The 22,250-nt window shown below is 35.1% G+C and overlaps 1 protein-coding gene across 2 annotated transcripts in view; it reads right to left on the bottom strand.

Annotated features, from left to right (window-relative positions):
* COPS2 (COP9 signalosome subunit 2) overlaps window positions 1-22,250 on the bottom strand; it is a 30,398-nt gene that overhangs the window by 2,771 nt on the left and 5,377 nt on the right. The window contains exons 2-12 of one of the 2 annotated variants that reach the window (XM_032176314.2): window positions 16,924-17,037; window positions 16,193-16,270; window positions 11,492-11,617; window positions 9,317-9,427; window positions 9,119-9,196; window positions 6,308-6,482; window positions 5,903-6,081; window positions 5,756-5,808; window positions 2,421-2,518; window positions 1,179-1,261; window positions 403-461 (exon numbers count right to left, since the gene is read on the bottom strand). In XM_032176314.2, the coding sequence (XP_032032205.1) occupies window positions 403-461; window positions 1,179-1,261; window positions 2,421-2,518; window positions 5,756-5,808; window positions 5,903-6,081; window positions 6,308-6,482; window positions 9,119-9,196; window positions 9,317-9,427; window positions 11,492-11,617; window positions 16,193-16,270; window positions 16,924-17,037 (1,154 nt within the window). The remainder of the gene's footprint in view (window positions 1-402; window positions 462-1,178; window positions 1,262-2,420; window positions 2,519-5,755; window positions 5,809-5,902; window positions 6,082-6,307; window positions 6,483-9,118; window positions 9,197-9,316; window positions 9,428-11,491; window positions 11,618-16,192; window positions 16,271-16,923; window positions 17,038-22,250) is intronic. The other variant, XM_032176315.2, reaches the window with a different exon arrangement.

Raw genomic sequence — 22,250 nt, forward strand, 5'->3', positions numbered from 1 at the left:
CTGAAAGAACCATAAGGCATAATTTATCCGATTAATCAAAGGCAGGTATCACCTGTGAAGCTCTAAACAATGTACTGTTTTTAAGTAAGATATAATTTCAAAAATGTTATGTACCACATACCCTATACTTAAAAACGTACATAAATACTATTCATTAAATAATTCTTTGGCTGTATATAATAAGAAATCCTTCTGAAAAATCATTTAGAACTTTTTCTGAGATGTGTTTAATATGCTCATTCATCAAAAACCACCACACATACATATGTATCTCTTCTAATAGAAAACCATTCCCGAGGGTGCTTTTTATGAACAATCAAGAATCCAATTGCTACCTTTGTCACTATTACTCAAAACTTATGGTACCAAATATTTTGTGATAAAAAATAGTAAAGTACTTACTTATCCAATATGCACTGCACCAGCAAGCTCTCCACATCAGCTACATCTATGTTTAACTCCTAAGACAAAAGACTTGTTATATACTAATTAACATTTTAAAGACTTCATAATTTTACATAATCATTCTAATTTTAATTCATTTCTATCACTTAAAGGAAAATTAGTGAAGAGAAGATAAGATTTTTAAACATATTTCATTATCACTTCAAAATATATCCGAGAACACAGGTCTGATAAAGACTTAAATTTTTAACTTCTGAAGTACATTCCTACAACAATTTTATTGTGGTTGAAGTTAACCCTTCAGGAATTACATATTTTAGCCACTACTCTCCCCTACAATTTTCTCTGAGGGTGAAAGAATCTTTAAAAAGAAATTTAGTGATTCCTAATTTCTTTGTTACAATGTTAAGGCTCTTTTCTGTTAACTCAATTTATGCCAAGAAAACAGAAAAATTCACATTAAAAGTAAAGTCCAGTCCTAGCTACTCAGGAGGCTGAGGTAGGAGGATTGCCTGAGGTCAGGAGTTCAAGACTATAGTGTGCCACACTATGCCTGTGAATAGCCACTGTACTCCAGCCTGGGCTATACAGCAAGACCCTGTCTCTTAAAAAAAAAAAAAAAATTAAAAGTAAAGCCCTTAAGTTATGTTTAATTTAAAAAATGTATTATAATAAAATGTTACCAAGTTAGAGTGACTCTTAAATGGAAGACTGGTATACTGCATTTATAACTATAAATTATAAACATCATTAAAATCTATGAATATAAGTACCTTAGAAATAAAAGGAATATGTATTCTTGTGTAAGGCTTAATTAATTTTATAAGCACTTGTGTTCTGATGTTTCGCAAAAGCTCTGAAAGACAAAAAATTAAAAAAACGTTTTATTTAACAGTTTGTATGATATCTTTATGAATCATTATGTACTCCTAATTATCGTCTTAAAATATATCTTCCTGCTTGGCAAAGATATAAAGTGTTTAGATTTTAAAATACCTGGGTCAATGGATGCACAGTATGATCAGTTGCTGCCTATCCCATAATTTCTTGTTCCCACCTCCTTCATTTTGCTGATGTTGAGACTCTACTAAAATAGTATTTTGCCTTCTCAGTATTACACTACTTATCATTTCCTCAACAGTTAATATCTTTAAAGAAGCTCTGATTTATACCAGCCAGCCAAGTTCCTTGTTTTAGACTCTCTCAAAACCTAGAGTACTATATTTTATATAATGCTTTTACAATTTCCTCCAGTTTTGTCTGTACAATAGTTCCTAAAATTTTTAAAAACCAGATTGAAATTCATGTACAAAGATTCTACATTTTTCTATATCTATAAACTGCAGTATCATTCCAGGTTCATGTAAGAACTTTTAAAATGTCTGTTGATTAAAAGAGAAAGGAAGATGGGGAACAGAACATTACTCCTGATGCATCTGAAATTTAGTTTCAAATGGTCATTTAAAAACCTTCAAATAGCTAAATAATAGGTGGGAAAATTGGAGCTATAAAAGAAGTCCAAGAACAAAGAGATGATTGTAGTCTTTGGTAATTCAATATAACTTGCTAAAAACCTCGTTCACTTACTGGTATGAAACCTTCACAATGTTACCTTATCTTTCATAGTACATACATCTTAGCATTATCTATAGCAGGATATTTTAATAACTTTTGTTATTTGTCAAAAATAAACACTAAAAATTAACTTTGAACCTAAGCATCAATAATAAATATGCAACAGCATCTATATTAGACTTTTTTAAAAAGGGACAGTTACCTTAAACAAAATGGACATTATATATAAACTTGACTATATTAATATGAAATTGGCCAATTTCTTTAAAAGAGCTTCATAATTTTAAGGAATATCCCATCCAATGACAGCATTTAGAAACATATCTATACTTTGCAATAGACAGAAAGAAAACAGCTTAATGCCATGCAGCTTCATTAAGAAGCATTTGTTTGACAGTGGCAAAGAAAGTAATAGAATCCAGTTGGCAGAAAGAACATACCTTCAATGTGTTCTCTTATGAAAGGATCATCCATGATGTTGCTGTGATTTGTTTTTAGAATCTTTTCAAATTCAGTGATGTCATTATTCTGATAGGCACTAATAGAAAAACAAAAAGTGTAAATTATGTCAAACATGAAGAAGTTATGTATTAAATCAGATAACCCAAAGAGCCCATTTCTCAATTTTCATATGCAAAAATCTAAATAATATTATACTTTCTGTCATGGAAATCACAGTTAAGCAAGCACACATAACCTTCTGCCAAAAAAATACAAATTTCCTTTTCATGCTTTGGCTTTTTAAAAGAAAGATTACATAAATCTTCTTTTGGGGTTATAGACTATATTTATACATAGTTAATTAAAATCACCTCAATATCTTACTTCTGTTAAAAGTTGGCAACAAAACATTTAACAACTATTTAATGTTTGATGTTTTCAAGTGAAATTGTGCATTTAATTCCTAATTGTTCATAATGAAAGGAACCAGGTTTCATGTACACTACATGAAGGGGTGTAGCCTTGTCTTTCAAATAAGAAAGTATATCCTCTGTGTAGGTTATTCAGAAAATGCAGCTTCCTAATTTTTATCTTCTAGAAAGCTACCAACAACTGTCAAAATTTTCAAAAGGAACATTTCTCAATCCCCTGTTGCAAGGCCAAAGACTGATTTATATTCATAATTCTCTGAGGTATCTAGTATCTCCTCTTGAAATAATTCTGTAAAGCTCTATGGGAATTGCTAAAGGTGCTGAGAAGGAAGAATCCAACCTTCTGGATATGGCACCATTGTCTGCTTTATATGTAAGATATTATCATCGGCTATACTGCACGCCCTCTGCTAGTGCTTCCATCTGTTGGGTCCCAATGTAACTTCATGTTAGGGGCACGTGATTCAAGTGCTTCAACAGGAATTATTTTCCTCTAGTCTCCTGGCAACTGACTAGGAAGATAAAATTAGGAAGCATTACTTTCTTACCTACCCCAAATACTTGCTGTAATATACTATAGGAGGACATATTCAAGCATTGAAAACACTTGCACAAACATTTGTTTTATATTTGTATACATACATATTTTAACTGTAAGACATTCTTCCATTTCTTAAGTGGGGTTTCAAAAAAAAACACCTTATACAAAATTGTGGGACACCATGCGTCACACTATGTGGGTCAAAATTTACCATTAAGTTTTGAGTTCTAATACAGTGGCTTCGCTGGAGTAGTTGGATATAAGAAATATATAAATATCGTTATATATTCTGATATAGGTCAGATAAAGGTCTGACAAATCAGTCCTTTAACCGATTTCAATGTACTTAGCCAATTTAATTTATATAAAATATCAATGTCTAGGGTAAAGCTTTTCCTCAATACGTCTTAGAGTTTTAAAAGTGTAAACTGCTGCTTAGCAATTTAACATCATAAACAACTTTGGTTCTTAGTTAATGTGACCAAATGTGAATGAAATAAACTATCTGAAATAAAGATGAAGTTTCCTTTAATAATGAAAAGCAACCTAATTCAACAAACAAATTAAAATGAAGTAAACAATAAAGAAACTGATTTAATGTGGTAACTTAAGGTTTTTAATTCCAAACTGTTCTTAGTCCCCCTAAAAAAAACACTTTTATTTTTTTTTACAGCCAAAATTAAGGTTTCTTTAAAAAAAGTTAAATGAGGACATTTTACACAGGAACTTTAATATCATGAAATAAGCTATCTTCTCCAAGTATATACAATTTATATGTAGGTGACCCATAATGTGCAGTCTAACAGTATTTTCTGTTAAATGAAAAAGTACTATAAATAGAACTTCTGGTCACCTAAATTATTTACATATATCTGCAAAAAAAAAAAAGCCCTGCTTCATGTCCCTAACTACATTTTTCCAGCTGTGGTAAAACTCAGCTGTACAACTTAAAATAAAAGACTTGAAGAAACTTAGTAAATTTCTTATACTTTTTTAATGAATAAACCCCACAAAAACCCTGGGTTCCATTTATTCTACGCCTGGAGGAAAGTTTCTCTTACTCACTAATTCCTTTTGCAAAAATGGGCCTTTCCTTCTAGGTTTTTTGTTTGGTCTTCTCTTCCATAATTTTGTCGAATATTAGTTGACTATGGTAGGTTCTTCAGTGGTTAACTATCATTACATCTTTCTCCACAGAGTCGTTCAATCAATCTTGGGTTTCTTAACCACTATGACCCTTCTGTCACCCCACACTCCACCTCAGAAAATTATCCATTGTAAACATTTTCTTTTTTTTTTTTTTTTTGAGACGGAGTCTTGCTCTGTCACCCAGGCTGGAGTTCAGTGGCACAATATCGGCTCACTGCAAGCCCCGCCTCCTGGGTTCACACCACTCTCCTGCCTCAGCCTCCCAAGTAGCTGGGACTACAGGCGCCCGCCACCACGCCTAGCTAATTTTTTGTATTTTTAGTAGAGACGGGGTTTCACCGTGTTAGCCAGGATGGTCTCGATCTCCTGATTTCGTGATCCACCCGCCTCGGCCTCCCAAAGTGCTGGGATTACAGGCGTGAGCCACCACGCCCAGCCTATCCATTGTAAACATTTTAAAAAATACTTTCATCTTGTCATTGAGAAAATATATGAGTAAAAAAATATGCTTATGCCATCTTGTCTTACTGAAAATTCTTGACTCATCTTGGACTAGTTCATAATTTCATTCTGGATTAAGAGAGGTATAGGCAGTATCATTGTGAAATAATGTTTTAAGACATCCACAATCAGTTTTCCACTGAAAGACACAGGTGCATGCATGCGCGCACAGACAGACACACACACGGATAATAGGAAAACTAAGTAGTAGATACTTTATAAAATCTTGTGGCTACAGAAAACAGTGTAATAAATAACTTCAGAAGATAAAAATTCTACAAACTTGCCGGGCGCGGTGGCTCACGCTTGTAATCCTAGCACTTTGGGAGGCCGAGGCGGGCGGATCACGAGGTCAGGAGGTCGAGACTACGGTGAAACCCCGTCTCTACTAAAAATACAAAAAATTAGCCGGGCGTGGTGGCGGGCACCTGTAGTCCCAGCTACTCGGAGAGGCTGAGGCAGGAGAATGGCGTGAACCCGGGAGGCGGAGCTTGCAGTGAGCCGAGATTGCGCCACTGCACTCCAGCCTGGGCAACAGAGCGAGACTCCGTCTCAAAAAAAAAAAAAAAAAAAAAAAAAAAATTCTACAAACTTTTCTAAGAAAATACAAAAGGGCAAATGTTGAATATTAACTGAGTTCTGAAAAGTTTTATCTCTCTCCCTTATGAACTGCTTTAAGGAAATTTACCTTAACTGAAATATAAAATCTTACCTTACTAAATTCGTCATTGCTAAAATTTCTGGATCATTTTTGTACGGCTTGGCCTAAACACAGTAAAGAAAACAATTAACTCAGTATATGTACAAAGAAACATTATTTCCAGATAGCTGACAAGAGCAATTAACAAAACACACGTACCTCCTGTGAGTCAAATGGATTTATTCCCGATTTCATAAGCATATTTGCTAAGACCAAATATTTTAAGCAAGTGGTTCGTCTTGGACTTCCAGATTCATCATAATTCTTGAAGGCTTCAAAAAAATCAGTGTGTGCCTTTTCAAATTCACCTTCCCTCAAGTGCATTTTACCACCACATTCTGTGAAGAATAAGACATGAGAAAATAGGACATTTTCAGTTCTGTAATAACAAAACTGACCACCTCATAAATGCCAAATGAAAACTATTTCAGTGCCTTTCAGTTTTTAAATTCTATAACTTGAATAGTACTGGCCCCAAGTACTGAAGTTCTAAAAAGCAGGAGTTTAATTAAACACTTTGATATCTCCCCATGCCACTGCCCACCCTCTCCAAACCAAACTTGCCTCTGATAACTCCCATAATCAGTGGATGAGGGATGGCAGACTTGATGTGAAGTGACTGTTCATAGAGTGCTTTAAGTTTTTTGTTATTTTTCTGTGCTGTGTACATTTGAATTTCCAAAGCATATATTTCTAATAACTGTGTACCTTTTTTGAGATCATCTTCTCCATCATCAGTCTAGGAAAGCAAATATTTAACTTTAGACAAGATAGAATTCAGACAGTAATTCTTATTTGCAATAGCCTGGAAATCTTACATTTATAATACTATTTCCATGTGAAAACACAATACAAATTTTAATTCGGAGCTACAGTACTAAGAATACCACTTGTAACGGCCAAAAAGAAACTAATACATCCTTTCTACTTTTTAGTTTGAGATAAGGAAAAAGTAGCCAAAGGTTTTTTGTATAGTAGTCCTTCCTTATCCACAGGGAATATATCCCAAGACCTCCAGTGGATGCCTGAAACTATGTATAGTAGTATGTTTTTTCCTATATAGTAAGTCCTCATTTAACACTGTCGATAGGTTCTTGGAAACCATGACCTTAAGCAAAACAATGTACAATGAAATCATTTTTTCCCCTCATCAATGTGGTGTTGAACAAAACAACATTAAATCAGTTTCTAAGAACCTATTAACAATGTTAAGTGAAAACTTACTGTACATACATACCTACGATTAAGTTTAATTTATAAATCAGGTACAGTGAGACATTAACAATAACTGATCATAAAATAGAACACATAACAATATACTATAATAAAAGTTATGTGAATGTGATCTCTCTGTCTCTCAAAATATCTTATTTTCAGACCACAGGAAATAAGCTGACCACAGGAAACTGAAATTGAAGAAAGCAATCCGTGGATAAGGGTTGGGGGGACTGCTGTACATATGAAATGTTTTAATGTTTCTGTTTTTATCTAGGAGATTTATTATTGTCTTCCCCAAATCTTCACAACTGCTTTAGAACCACTTACTCAATTACAAAGCCCTTCCTAAGTCCCTTCCACATGTCAGGCACTGGGTCTATCATGGGGAAATACAAAGTTAAAAAAGCCAAGGTTCTTGGTCTCAAAAAGTTCACACTCTAGTAGAAGATTAATCTGTCAGTAGATAAATTACAATATAAGTGACAATGACTAGGTGAAGCACAAACCAAGTGCCTAGGAGAATGAAATAGGGACTCACTTTCCTGGAGGACGTCACAGGAATCACAAAAAGGTGCTGACATTTGAACATGACTTTAAAGTTGACCAACAGCCCACGAAATGTGGGCCATGAAAAATAGCAATATGATCAACAGGAAGATATTCATAAATATCTCACACTGACATACACTAAGCCAAAATTTACTGGGTCTTCAAACTTAAAATTCTGTATAATTACTCACTAATGAATCATAACCAGAGTAAAACATACAATATACAAAACAATTTATACATCTAGAGTATCCTGCATCTTTCCCTGAACATACTTCCATCAAAGTCCTAAGTAATATAATGCTATTTACCATCCTGATAGCATTTTTATGTTCTTAAAGCAAAACTTCTTCAAAGGGTTTTCTCAAATTCCTTATATCCATACTGAAAGACCCTCCACCATTCAGAGATGGCTGCTCCAGCATTTCCATTTCATAGGGAACTGAACCTTCAGTTCGTTATGCATCAGACTAAAACATCCTAACAATGTGTAGATAAGAAATAATTCCTAAGTGACTAATCCGCTTTACAAAACAAAACTATTGAATATCTGCAGGTGATTCATTTACAACAGTTTCTTGATCGTTTCTCCCATTCACAGAAATGACACATATATCATTAAAATAATACTACATGGTGGCAAGCGTGGGGAGGAGTTGAAAAAAAAATAGTACATGGCATTGGAAGAGTTGAAAAATATTTAAAGCAGTATTTCCACATTCAATTTAAACTAGTATTAAATGATGTATTCGGTTAAGACAAAAAAGGGAATATAAAATGAAAGCCTGGTTAAAAAGTTATACAGCCATTCTCTCCTGACCATATGGCTTTTCAAATTTAAAGTAATTAATTACATAAAATAAAGAACTCGGTACCTCTGTCACAATAGCCATACTTCAAATGCTTGATAGCTACACACAGCTGGTGCTACCATATTGGATAACAGATACAGAACATTCCCAGTATCACTTAAAGTTGGACAATGCTGCTATGATTCATATAAATTGGAATATAAAAATATCTTTATTACACGTTTATAATATCCTGGCTCTATTTTCATAGGGTATATAACTAAATATCAATATAATAGTAAGTATTACAATAGGCCTGTTTGTTTATTGATACTGGTACCTCATTACACAAAGAATAAAGATTGAGGGGCCAGGCATGGTGGCTCACACCTGTAATCCCAGCACTTTGGGTGGCCAAGGCAGGTGATTGCCTGAGCTCAGGAGTTCAAGACTAGCCTGGGCAACATGGCAAAAACCCACCTCTACAAAAAAATACAAAAAATTAGCTGGGCACGGTGGTGTGCACTTGTAGTCCCAGCTACTTAGGAGGCTGAGGTGGGAAGACTGCTTCAGCCCAGAAGGCAGAGGTTGCAGTGAGCCAAGATCACGCCACTGCACTCTCCAGCCTGGGTGACAGAGCCATACCCTCTCTCAAAAAGAAAAAGAAAAAAAAAAGGTAATTTTATAACTTATTTTCTAAATTTTACTTTTCGGATAATGCTTAAACTAAAACATCCCTAAACAATAATTTTAATATAATTATTGCTTATACTTTTTATTATGAAGAAATATTCAGAAAAAAATAAGGGAAAGCTACCTGGCAGGACTGATGTAACTGGCGTAAAATTTTTTGAAGCTTTCCATATTCCTCTCGTTCTAAATATAATTTTCCAAGCTGCAAGAAAGCAAACTTATTAAAATCAAGATTTCAACAGAAGATGTGTATCTTTAGGAGACTTTATTAAAAACACCCACCCACTTTTCAAAAGAAAAGTGTAAGTATTATAATTGTTACCTTTGTGTTTGTCTTAAACCACAGTCTATCATTCTTAGCATCTTTCAAAGCTTCCAGTGTTGTTTCATAGAATTCCTGCAGTAAATCCATCTGACATAAAAAATCAGAATTCTATAATTGTAAACAGCAAATTTGTACCTGTTAATAAAGTTAATTTGAACAAACTAAAAGTGCATCTTTGAACTTTAATACACATAAGATACACTATCTGTATCTTACTGAATGTCTTCTATAGTCCAAAAAATTAACAAACTGAAGCAAAATACAGACCAAATTTACAAGTGCCATGATCTGTTGTTTTACAGAACCCAGAAAATATTTCCCCATATAAACATAGTGCCGTAAGTTCTCATGCTGTAATAGTATATGCTTGTCCTTCCCAATCTAATAATTCATTCTGTATTTTATTTTACTTTTTAAAGAGCTAGTCGAGTGAAGCAGTGGGAGTGGAGAAGGAACAAAGTAATCTGTAACTGGTTGTGCTCAATTAGCTGTAAATACCACTCCACTCAGATCAGCCACTCATTTCATATTAACAGCAGTAAATGAAATGTACATAGAACTAGTTGTATTATTACTAACGTGTTATCTTATTCACTCAACTCTTATTTGGAGCCTACAATGTGGCAAACACTAAGCATGCTGGTGAAGAAACAAAGAATAAGCTCCTTCCCTCAAAATTCTTCTATAAATCTGACTAAGTAACTCTACTGCATAGCTTTTAAGTCACTGGTAAACCATGGAGGTGGGTGGAGAGAAAAGTCTAGTCTAATTTTAGCTATGTCTAATCACCACCAATTCACCAATCTGTGTGGCATTTTTTCATGGAAATCATGATTTGTTTTACATCTTGTTAAGTTCCCCTGCCCACCCTCTTCCCTCTGCTTCTGGCTTTGCCTTTGTTTCAATATCTAATTCTCTGTTTAACAGGATCAAGGGACTGTAAGGGCAGGAAAATTTCACATTTTCAGAAAACACTCTCTATTTGTGCATGACTACTGATGGCATACTGAATAGAACAGAGTACCACCCACCCAATATCTGTTGTTACTTTCAAAAGACAAAAACCTTACTTATAACCGCACACAGGGCATGCAGTTCTGAAGTTTCAAAAATCACTCGATTCCCTCTCCCTGCTCCAATTACTGGCATAATATTTATAAACAGTGTACCAAATATGTTTTGATGACACTCGTTTTTAAGAGTTGGAAAACATTTTCCCACTTTATGAAAGCTCCATGATATATAGCTTAACTCTAGAATTAGTGTCGTTAAGTGTTAATATTCTAACAAAACATGTAAGTTTAGCTTCGTCTATTGGCATTACATAAAATTTAGATGTAAAGAGTAGAAACTGCCTGAAAAAAATGACATCTAGTAGAAAAGACATTAAATGAGGCTGATTCTGATCTGAACATTCTTTATGAGTACAAAAAGTATCAAATATTCTAAGAAATACTAAATGATATAGAGACTATATCTTGTACTCAAATATCACAGAGTAAGAGGACGAAAAACTAAAACTGAGGACTATACTGCTTACAAGGATAAGGACAAATGATCCAATTAAAAATTATCTTAGCAAAAAAATATATAAAATAATCATTGGTTTTCTTAACAACCAAAATCTAGACTCTTAATGAAAGCACTATCACTCCCAATACCTTCTTTAGTTTCTTTCCTCAGTAGCTCTTCTTTCATTATCCACCCATCCTTTGCAGAAGCATTTACTGAGCACCTGTTGAGTAATGCCAAACACTAACTGATAAGAGCACAGGCACTTCTCAAAGATTTTAATATAACCAAATCCACACAAATAACCTGTGATTCAGTGTATTTAACACCTCAGAATGGCTAGCTAAAGTGCTAATGGAGTTTATGAGAAGGACCTGTGGTAGCAACTGTATAGGCGCCTAACATAAGCCTGAAAAGTTGTTTACAGATTTTAGTATCTGAAGGCATTATTTAAAGAGATCAAGCTGGAGTTATTACCTTTTACTATTATATAATCAGTAATATAACCAGGAAAATAGTACTTATCATTTTTAAAGCATACTAAGAACTAGCATAACTACTTATATAGAAGCTCTAGGCCTTTCCATCTATAAAGAACAAAGCCCTTACTATAAATAATAAACACATTGATCATCCCAAGAGGGGAAAATTGAGTCTAACCTGTTTAGAAGTAGAGATATAATCAAGAATAGAATTAATGGATTTTTCAGAATAATTTCTTGTGACTGCACTCCGAATATAGGTCAATAGCTGTTTATATCTATTCATCATTTCTGGAAAGTTTGTCTGTGAGAAAAGAAAAATGAATTATCAGATGCAAATTTAGGTACTAAAATATGTACGCATGATTAACATTATAGAATACACTACTACATAATGAAATGTAGTTCATATAGTTCCTAATATGGTTTTGTAAAAAAGGAACTATGACAGGAACATTATAATTATCTTAAATTTGAAATGACTAGATTACTCAAACTAAATGTATAAAGTTAGCTTATGAAACAAGTACAACTGCTAAATTTTCCAAATTTCAGAAATTGTCATTGCACAACATATTTAAATCATAAAACCTACTAAAATATTCATAAGCCTAAACATACAAATAAAATCCAAATTTTTTCTTTTTTTTGAGACAGAGTTTTGCTCTTGTTGCCTAGGCTGCAGTGCATGGTGCGATCTTGGCTCACTGCAACCTCTGCCTCCCAGGTTCAAGAGATTCTCCTTCCTCAGCCTCCCAAGTAGCTGGGATTACAGGCATGTGCCACCACACCTGGCTAATTTTTTTTTTTTTTTTTTAGTAGGGACAGGGTTTCTCCATGTTGGTCAGGCTGGTCTTGAACTCCCGATCTCAGGTGATCTGCCTGCCTCGGCCTCCCAAAGTGCTGGAATTACAGGTGTGAGCCACTGCACTCGGCCAAAATCCAAGCTTGCAAACGCCTTGGGTACCTGCTATGCAGGATAGTAGCTATATTCTCCCCTGTAATTTCATCCCTTCCTCAGGAAACTCTGCAATAAGAGTTACCTGTTTCTTTTCTCCCTACAACTGGCTGGCTATATATAAAAATGTGAAATTAAACATCTTTTCAAGCCTCAATACTCGTTTCAAGTCAAGAAAAGACCCACCATCTAAGGTTCTACTCAATAGCAGATATAGTTAATGTTGTTATTCCTTGTATTTGTACTATTGAGGTTGTTCCAGGAAACAAGAAAGGTCTAAAAAATAAAGGAGTACTGAGACTTATTCTGGGAGAGGTTTACCATTCCTAAGTATATCCTGTAAGTCAATTTATGAGTCTAACCTTATAACCTGCACCCACAATCCTCATAATCTGCAACTGCTGTTAATCTCTCTTTTTACTGAGTTCTATTTTTTTTTTCTAATCAAAGACATGAAGCACTGGCAGATACAAATGCTTCTTTCCTTGACTAATTGAACATATGTATTTATTAGGGTGTGGAATAAACTAATAATGCTGTAATTATCTTGCTTATGACAATACATTCTGCCCTGAGGCACAGCACGAAGAACAAGAAAACTTGAGAACAATCCCTGAAACCTTCTAAGCAAGAATTGAATTACGATAAAGAAAACAGTAGAGGTGGATGGGACAAAAAAAAGGGATAGAACTATGGAAATATATATGTACACATATACAACCACTTCTGTTTCCAAGTTTCATGTGGGGGTAAATGATAGGTAACATCCTGTCAATGAGCTGCTAAATCCACATTACAGTACATATCTTGCAGCAAAAGGGAAATCAGAGAAATACGACTATCCTAACTTTGAAGCTGTATCTTGGCACTGAAATAGGAGTTTTGCAAAAAGTTACAGTTTTGGGCTGGGCTTGGTGGCTCACTCCTGTAATCCCAGCCCTTTGAGAGGCCATGAGCATTGCCTAAGTCCAGGAGTTTGAGATCAGCCTGAGCAACATGGTGAAACCCCATCTTTACAAAAAACACAAATATTAGTCAGGTGTGGTGGCACGCGCCTGTAGTCCCAGCTACTTGGAGGCTAAGGCAGCAGGATAGCTTGAGCCCGGGAGGCAGAAGTTGCAGCGATGCAGTGAACCAAGACTGCACCACTGCACTCCAGCCTGGGCAACAGAGCAAGACTTCATCTCAAAAAAAAAGTTAGTTTTGAATTTACCTCATGTTATAATAATTTATAGCTCACTTAAAAAACAATTACATTATAATTAAAGACTGAAGGAAGAGTAGGTAAATTGGTCCCAGAGCAGTTGATAGTGAACCCTTCCAACTTTTTACTATCTAAAATCACTACACATAACATAGGTCCTACTCTGAGTCCAATCAGAAAACGAGAGGGGCAGGTACAGAAGCTGAAATCACTCTTGTGAACCATAACTTATTCACAGATGCTGCTACAGCAAACAAAAGGTAGATAAGGTAGACAAAATAACACAAAATGCAAAAAACCCTCTCCCTTCCTTCCCACTCTGCTCAAGGTAAAAATGGCAAAACCAAGTCTTGAGGGTAGCACAGTGCTCAAATGGACTCAAAATGAAACCACTGCTAGTACATTAAAATAGCAGATTTCTATAGGGACTCTTGGTATTATCTCAGATCACAGAACCTACGAGTTAAACATTCAGCCCCTAATGGCATTATAATTGTTTAATCACAAATTTCTGTCCCTTGAAACACTTGGTGCTTCTTACACAGCCTTCTAAGTTATTAATCTGAATACAGTAAATGTTTGTGTTTAATATTCTTGCAAACAAAAAATGGAAAGAAAGCACGGGGCTCTGGGCAACATAAAAATGTTTTGAGAGTATCAGAGCAGTAGGAGTAGAAAGGGTAAATATAATGTAGATAATTTTCATTCTTTAACTAGATTTAAATGCAATATACAATATATTTAATAACATTTAACATGTTTTGAACTGTTCTGATATATTTTGCGGAAGAAATGAACAAAAACATTTTGTCAACAGCTTCTGTAGGAGATGCCATGGAGTGCCCCTCCTATTAAAGGTGAGATAAACCATACCGGAGTGACAGTACCTCAAAAAGAAGAGGTACAAGATTAGTAGAAGTTAACCTGGATACAAGTACTAGTCAGATGGGATAGAGAAGCTAATGGGGAGGTAAAGGAAACATACCATATGGGAAATACAAAAGTAGGGGAAAAAGAAAGTGGTTAACGTATCAGCTATTCTTCAATTTGCCATAGTTCCTGAACCTTCCAACTGCTTCACTCCCTGCTAATCTGAGCTTCAACTTTATCTTTCTCTCAAAAGTTCTTCTTCTTGTTTAGTGATCTAAGATTCATGTTTGTACCTAGTCCTATCATCTCCTGATCCTTTTCCCCTCCACTTCTACCCTGTATTCTTTACCAGTTTAAAGAAACCGAGGAATGCCATTTTGAGTATGTCATAATTCCAGTTTCTCTAGAATAAGTTATGAGTTCGTTCAATAAAATATTTGAGTACCAACCAAATGACAGCCACCATTATAGGTTCTAAGAATATAACAACGAATAAAACAAAGTCCTGCTCTCATGGAGCTTACAATTTACTTGGGGGGAGGGGTGGTATGAAGAGGGGCAATAAATAATAGATCACATGGTGACATATGCAAAGAAAAAGAGCAAAGAAGAAATTTAAGTAATGATGGGAAGAATGCTATTTTATATCAGGTGGTCATGGGAAGGCCATCCTGATAAGTGGTGCCATTGAGCAGAGACCTGAATCAAATGAAGAAAAAACCCCTATGGTTATATCAGAGAAGAGCTTCTGAGGCAGAGGAAACAGCAGGTGCAAGCCTTTACACAGGATTGTGCTTGGGATGACTTGAGGAACAGCAAGAAGGCCAGTGATGGAGCAAATAAAAACAGCAGCAAAGGATGAGCTTACATAGGGACTTGTAGGTCATGGTAAGAATTTTGGATTTTACTGAGGGAGATGGGGACCACTAGAAGACATGGAGCAAAAGAATGGCATAATCTGACTTATTTTAAAAGGATCACTCTGCTACTTGTGGAGAACTGTAGCAGGGTAATGATGAAAGTAAGGAGACCAGTTAAGAGGCTATCGCAATAATCCAGGTAAGAAATCATGGTGCCTTGGACCAGAGTAGCAGAGGTAGAAATGGTAAGTGCAGTCATATTGGATATAAAGCCACGTGGATTTGCCAATGGATTATTTGTGGGGTAACAGACAATGAGAAGAGTTAAGCATAATGCTAAGCATAATGTTTTGGCCCTAGTCAATGGAAGAGAAACTCTTTATAATAAACAGGAGAATTTTAAAACTCCAAAGTAAACACTAATCCTTTGTGGAAAAGTCAATCTATTAATAATGCAGCCCTGGCCAGGCGCGGTGGCTCACGCCTGTAATCCCAGCACTTTGGGAGGCCGAGGCGGGCAGATCACGAGGTCAGGAGATCGAGACCATCCTGGCTAACATGGTGAAAGCCCGTCTCTTCTAAAAACACAAAAATTTAGCTGCGCATGGTGGCACGTGCCTGTACTTCCAGCTACTCAAGAGGCTGAGGCAGGAGAATCGCTTGAACCCAGGAGGCAGAGGTTGCAGTGAACCAAGATTGCACCACTGCACTCCAGCCTGGGTGACAGAGCGGGGAAGAAGAAAAAAAAAGCCAAATACTGTAAATGCATCTAAAAGAATAAGTTTTCTTAAATAGAAAACTTCTGTATCCTATGAAGAATCATTTTTTGTTTACTTAGTATTACTATAGTCCCAACTGCAAAGCAGACTAAATATAAAAACACATCCAAAGAAGTACTTCAGAAAAGTAGATATAATAGTACTTTGTCGTGATGAGGTTTTTACCTACAAAATTTATTAGTTTAATTCTCCTCAAAACAAATCTTACCAACTTGAAGTTAATCTTAATCATTTGTTTCAGTGCTTTAAATCCCCATTCTCCTTTTTCACCTTCAAGTTCCAAAACCTAAAAAGAGGAAGAAATTTTTAGTTTATCTTAACACATTATTTTCTAATAATGTCCAATGTGTAAGTACTGAATTAATTTTACACTAATGCATAAAAAACATTTCCCCAAGGATATCACCATTTCTCAATGTCATTTTTCAGTCTTTAAAAAAAACAAGTTGTAAGATGCCTACATAAGGATAAGCAAGCTTAAAGTTCCTTCATCAGAAAAATTAAGAGCCACTTCTTGATTATTATACAGTTTCTGAAATATTTTTTCCCCTGAATAACCAACCTATGGTAAAAATAATCCATAAGTGTATCAGTAAATCAAGAAATCAAGCTATTTATAATAATGAAACCACAACTGTGTGATTTATCCCTAAAAGAAACAAGATTGCAGTGATAATACCTACTGACCATCATGTTGGTGGTTCTTCTACCAGAACCATCCTAGTTTTTCAGGACAATGGCCCTGCTCCATAGACAGCTTGATTGGAAAAAACATCAGGATAACCCTTTTGAAACACTTGCTTGTGCTGCCTAATGCTAACTGATAGGATAATTAAGTATTCAAAACACATTTCTGAGATAAAATCACCTGGGACTTATTTGTTCTAGCATATCATTAAAAAAATTAACAAATAGAATCAAACGGAAAAGAATATAAACCTTTTGGAAACTGCTTAATGCTGCTTTTGGGTCATCTTCTTTTAATGCTTTGGAATTATAGTACTGATTTTCCAAATCCACATTTGGCTCGGAGTTACTATCTTCAGAGTATTCCTGTGTCAGAAAGAAAGAAATATTAAAAGAAAAAAAAAAAGAAACCCACACACAGCAATGTAAAAAGTGAATGCTGTTAAGACAGAAAAACCACATATTTTTACAAAACAAAACAACTTTGAATACATACGTAAAATGCCACTGAAATTCAACTGGTATATAAAACCAGGGGTTGAAGAGGAGGTGGGAGGAGTCAAAATCAAGCGTATAGCAGAATATAATCATTTCTTTCTTTCAGATGAAAGCTAAAATGTCTATAGAATCAACATAAAAGAAGAATGCAAAGACCTAATATTGGTTAATGACCCCAATTCTGTAGTGGTTAAGCTTTCGTTGGTCATGAAATCTGAGGGAATCCTAATGTAGATGTGTTCTAATTATTAATTTTTGGTTCTGTAATCTAATTTTTCTATTCCCCAAGTCTAAATTTCATTATTGTAACATGGTTTAAAACTAGCTAGGATGGTAATCTACACATGGCAAAGTCATCTAGCACTGAATATAATTATGTTAATAAGAATACTTGCCTTACGTGCACTACACAACAGCTGTTTATACTAATGTTAATCAGCTTTATAACAAATCAGAATAAAACAAAATGGATTTATATAATTTTATGAGACTTTCCATTACATGAGTTCAATTCTTAGTGGGAAAAAAACAAGGCAGAAGGGAAAACTGGAATAAAACAACTATTTTGTGGAGCAGTGTAAACAAGAGTGTCACACACTTACAGGACATTCAGTCAAATAATGAGGATTACAAAATACACATGGATTGGTATAACGGAAATTATTATCTTATGAGTCATAAGATAAAGATGATTTCCTTCTCAGCTTTAAGTCATTACAGAGGGCAAGTTTATATCAAATTAAGAATAGTACCTGGAAACAAACACAAAAAGACAAGAATAGTTTTATAGTTATTTCTAAATCCAAATACAGGTAACAAATTTCTTTATGAGATATTTATGAAAAATTCTGCTACAGTCTCATAAAAGCATAGGAGTGAAGAAAGGTATGCTGTGTATACTAAGTTACTCGAAAGCTCAAAAACACATTAACACAAGATGAACTTTTCAATAATCAAGAACGGCTTTGTAATGTGCGCCCTCTGGAGGATAATTCCTTCCTCGTGTGAAGGCATGTCTGTCAGTCTTACAGATTTAAGACTTGGAATTCCATTATGTTTAACATATGAAAATCACTTGAAACACTTCTTTTAGGGACAAGACGAAACTAGGTAGTAAATAAGTTTCATAATTATTCATTTACTTCTTAACCCTTGTAATCTAGGCTTGACTACAAAGAAACTGATCAAGCTAAAAAAAGAGAAATTAGTAAAGAATGAATAAGCCAACCATGCACAGAATGATGCTGTGACGGTGATGGCTTCAAACCTGGATTTTGAAAGATAAATGGAAGTTTGCCTGCTAGACAAAACGGGAGAGGATAAAGGGAATAGTACATGTAGTAACAGCATAAACAATGGAAGGTAACTATTTGTTGGAACATAAAAATCCTTATTGACCCTACCTTCAAAATAAATCTCAAATCTATCCACTCCCAAACCCCCTGCCTGCTACCACCCTACCCTACCCAACTACTTTCATCTCTCCACAAACTTTAACAGCCTTCTCATTCTCCTTTTTAAGTTCTAATATCCTCATGGTTAAGCAGGTGAAATAATTTTCACGAAATGTAAATTATCTTATTCCTCTCCTCAAAAATGATTCCTATTCCTCTTAAAATCGACAGCAAAATCATCAAAACTTGACTCCTGTGTCCAACCTTATCTCCTATCAAGTTCTCCCTCATTCACTTTGCTGCAGCCATCCTGGCCTTAACTCAATGGCCTTAAGAAGTGCCAAATTCTCCCACTTTTATGTGCTATTTCTATCTCCTTCCACCTCTACCTCTACCTCTCTTCATCTAGTTAACTACTGTGTATCATTTCAGATCTCAGCCTAAGGGTATTCTAAAGAAGACTTGGAGTAAAGAATCACAGCTATAAAACCTACTCTATGCCTTTGGAAATCAGCTCTTTTCTAACTGTTTTATTAAGTTGGAACAAATATAAACAGATTTACCATATATGATTTATCATACAATAACTAAAATAAAAACTTCACTTAACACTGTTGAATAAGATAGAGGAATAGCTCGCTGAACCAGAAAATTACTATTTTTTGCAACCCAAACCTTCAGAATGCAGCCTTGAACCTGGAAGTAAAATGAAAAGTATTTCTGATTTACACTAATCACAAAGTAAAAATTCAGAGTCCATTTACTTTTGGTTTCTTGGCTCAAAACAAATTAGAAAAAACAATTAGGTCAGGTTTTGAGAAGAGGAAAGTAGAAGCTGAAAGGTATACATGACAACAGTAGGACTAGTGTTTTGGAGCTTCCTAGCAAAAGAAACAGTATTTTAGAAAGGGAAGAGATTAACTTAAATTGTCTGGAAATTACTGAACCAATTATAACATTGTTAAAAACAGGATCCTTGACATTTCCTGTCATATGTCACACAGTGTCTTGTCATTCAGTCACGGAATACTTATAATAAGAGTAGTTATCTGTAACTTCTGGGACCTGATAGATTTCAGATAGAGATATCTAAACTTTAGATGTTACAACACCAAAAAAAAAAAAAAAAAAATCACAATGAGAAAAGATTTGATTCAGCCCTCTACATTTTGTGACTACATTCTTTTGGTTTTTCATATCATACGGATTAAGAAATGGCATGTATAATGCTTTTGCATAACTGCAATTCAACTCTTAAACAAATGTTATTGCTAAAATATATAAATACATGAGGATTGGCACAACTGATGTTCTACTGATTGACTACAAATAGGCAGTTCCTTGTTATGATCTGCAACGCCATGTTCATAGGCTTGAACCAGCCATCATGACATCACTAACCCGTCATTTGCACCCCACTGAATCAATTATCACAAGCTGTGCACTACTGCAAATTATTCTTCAGTTATTACACAGGTATAATTTTTCAAACTAATGTTTTGAAGTCTTTGGAAGAACAATTCTATTGTTTAGGTGCTTCTACTATTTATACTCAACAATCATGATCTTTAATATATGCCAGCAATTAATTATTGCTCACACAAATCCAAAGTAACAGCCCTTCTCCTCAAGCTATTCATGGTCTATTAAGGATATGCAAACAAAACCATTAATATAATATAAGCAATAATAGACACACATACTAAGTCTACTGGCATCTCGAAAAGGAGTAATCAACTACTTCTGAGTTAGAGGAAGGAAAAAGATACCCAAGTCAGGTATAAAATTATGAACAGGAATCGCCAGCAATGAGGAAGGGCAGCTGAAACAATGCAATTAACATGCAAATGCAAGGAAGCTTGAAACAGTATGAATAGTTTGGGCTGAAGCACAGGATGTTATGTAAAGGGCTGATGAAAGATGAACTCGTATCGAACAGAGGAACAGGACAACAGAAGTCTTGCAAGGAGATTAGATCCAATAAAGAGCCTCTAAAAGATTTTACAAGGAAATAGATTTGTGTTTCTTTAAGAGTACTCTGGTAGCAATGAGGTAGCCCACTGGATAATCTTAAAAGTCTGGCCAGGAGCTGTGAAGGCCTGATCCCAAGAAGTAGAATAAGGAGAAAAGGTAGGGGACACAATAAATGATGGAATAAACACAGAAGATGTTAAACAATGTTAAGGATGTAAAATAAAAGTGCCCATATGTACACAAGATAAAGGAAAATAAAGTTATCCATAATGACAATCGAAGGCTTGGTAACACATGATGCCATTACCCAGAATAGGAAATCTAGAAGTATTGAGTAAGTACTGCTAAACTGAATTAGTTACATCAAATGAAAAAGAGATAATAATTTGTAAAAGTTTAAATGTTTTTTAACAGACGAGAAAGTGAAATTTTAATTAGTATATAAAGAATGCTTTAAAAACAAATGAAGAGGTTAAGCAAATTATGAAAGATAAACAAGCACTTGTTTTACAAGAACAGTTGTAAAAGGGATTAAAAATAAAAAAAACCCTAAAGTTCAATAATAGTTCCAACCTACTCATGTCCTGTTATTTCCCCCAAGCAATTTGTGATCCATCCACACAACCAAAATCTACCCTTTCTCAAACATGCCACACAATTTTAAATCTCTGCTTTGGCATAAACTGCTCTTTTTGCTAGAATTCTAAACCACTTTCCCTCCTAACAAACTTTCTGCTTTTCTCCTAAGATACTCCCCTGCCCTAATACTGCTGGGAAATGTGTTCATCAACTCATCTTAGCATCACTCTTCTTAGCAAACTAAATTTTTTTTCTCAGTCATGCTTCCGTATGACATGCATCTCTCTAACATAGAGCTTTGTATGTTAAAACAGTCCAAATTGTGAACTTCCCAGAAGCAGGAACTTTCTTATTCATCTGTGTATTCCGAGAGCCTGGGATATTACAAAACTCTTAGTAAGTGTTTGGTTAACGAAAATAAAAGGTGGGTAAACATTCCAAAATAACACACAGCAGCCAGGGTCAATTTTGACTATATCTGGAATGTAGCTACTGCTGAACAGTATCAGTTCCAGGATCAGGATCAGTTCCATAGCTCATTTACTTACTCTTGTATCTATTGGCAATAGAAGACCTAAGAAATGTACTTTAGGAAAACAATCCTGACCATTAACAATGCTTTCTGAGCCTTGTCTAACAGCTGTACCATATGTTGGCACACTAAGAGGTACAGAGCAGTGTTTCATTATCCTTAAAAACCAGACATGATTCAAATCCTAGGTAGCCATTTATGGTTTAGCTACTGATAAAGTTATCCATTTAAAAAAATACACACAAGTTAATGGGGGCTGATTTGTTAACTATGGAGTAAATTAGAATTAAAAAACAAAACAAGACAAAAAAAAACTGTCTGCTGGGCACGGTGGCTCACGCCTGTAATCCCAGCACTTTGGGAGGCAGAGGCCGGTGGATCATCTGAGGTCAGGAGTTCGAGACCAGCCTGACCAACATGAGAAACCCTGTCTCTACTGAAAATACAAAAAATTAGCCGGGCATGGTGGCGCATGCCTGTAATCCCAGCCATTTGGGAGGCTGAGGCACGAGAATCGCGCCACTGCACTCCAGCCTGGGCAACAGAGTAAGACTCTGTCTCCAAAAAAAAGAAAAAAAAAAAATTAAAACCATTGATAATTT

Source organism: Hylobates moloch, unplaced genomic scaffold (genome assembly GCF_009828535.3).
Source record: "Hylobates moloch isolate HMO894 unplaced genomic scaffold, HMol_V3 SCAFFOLD_14, whole genome shotgun sequence".
In the NCBI taxonomy this organism is placed as follows: domain Eukaryota; kingdom Metazoa; phylum Chordata; class Mammalia; order Primates; family Hylobatidae; genus Hylobates; species Hylobates moloch.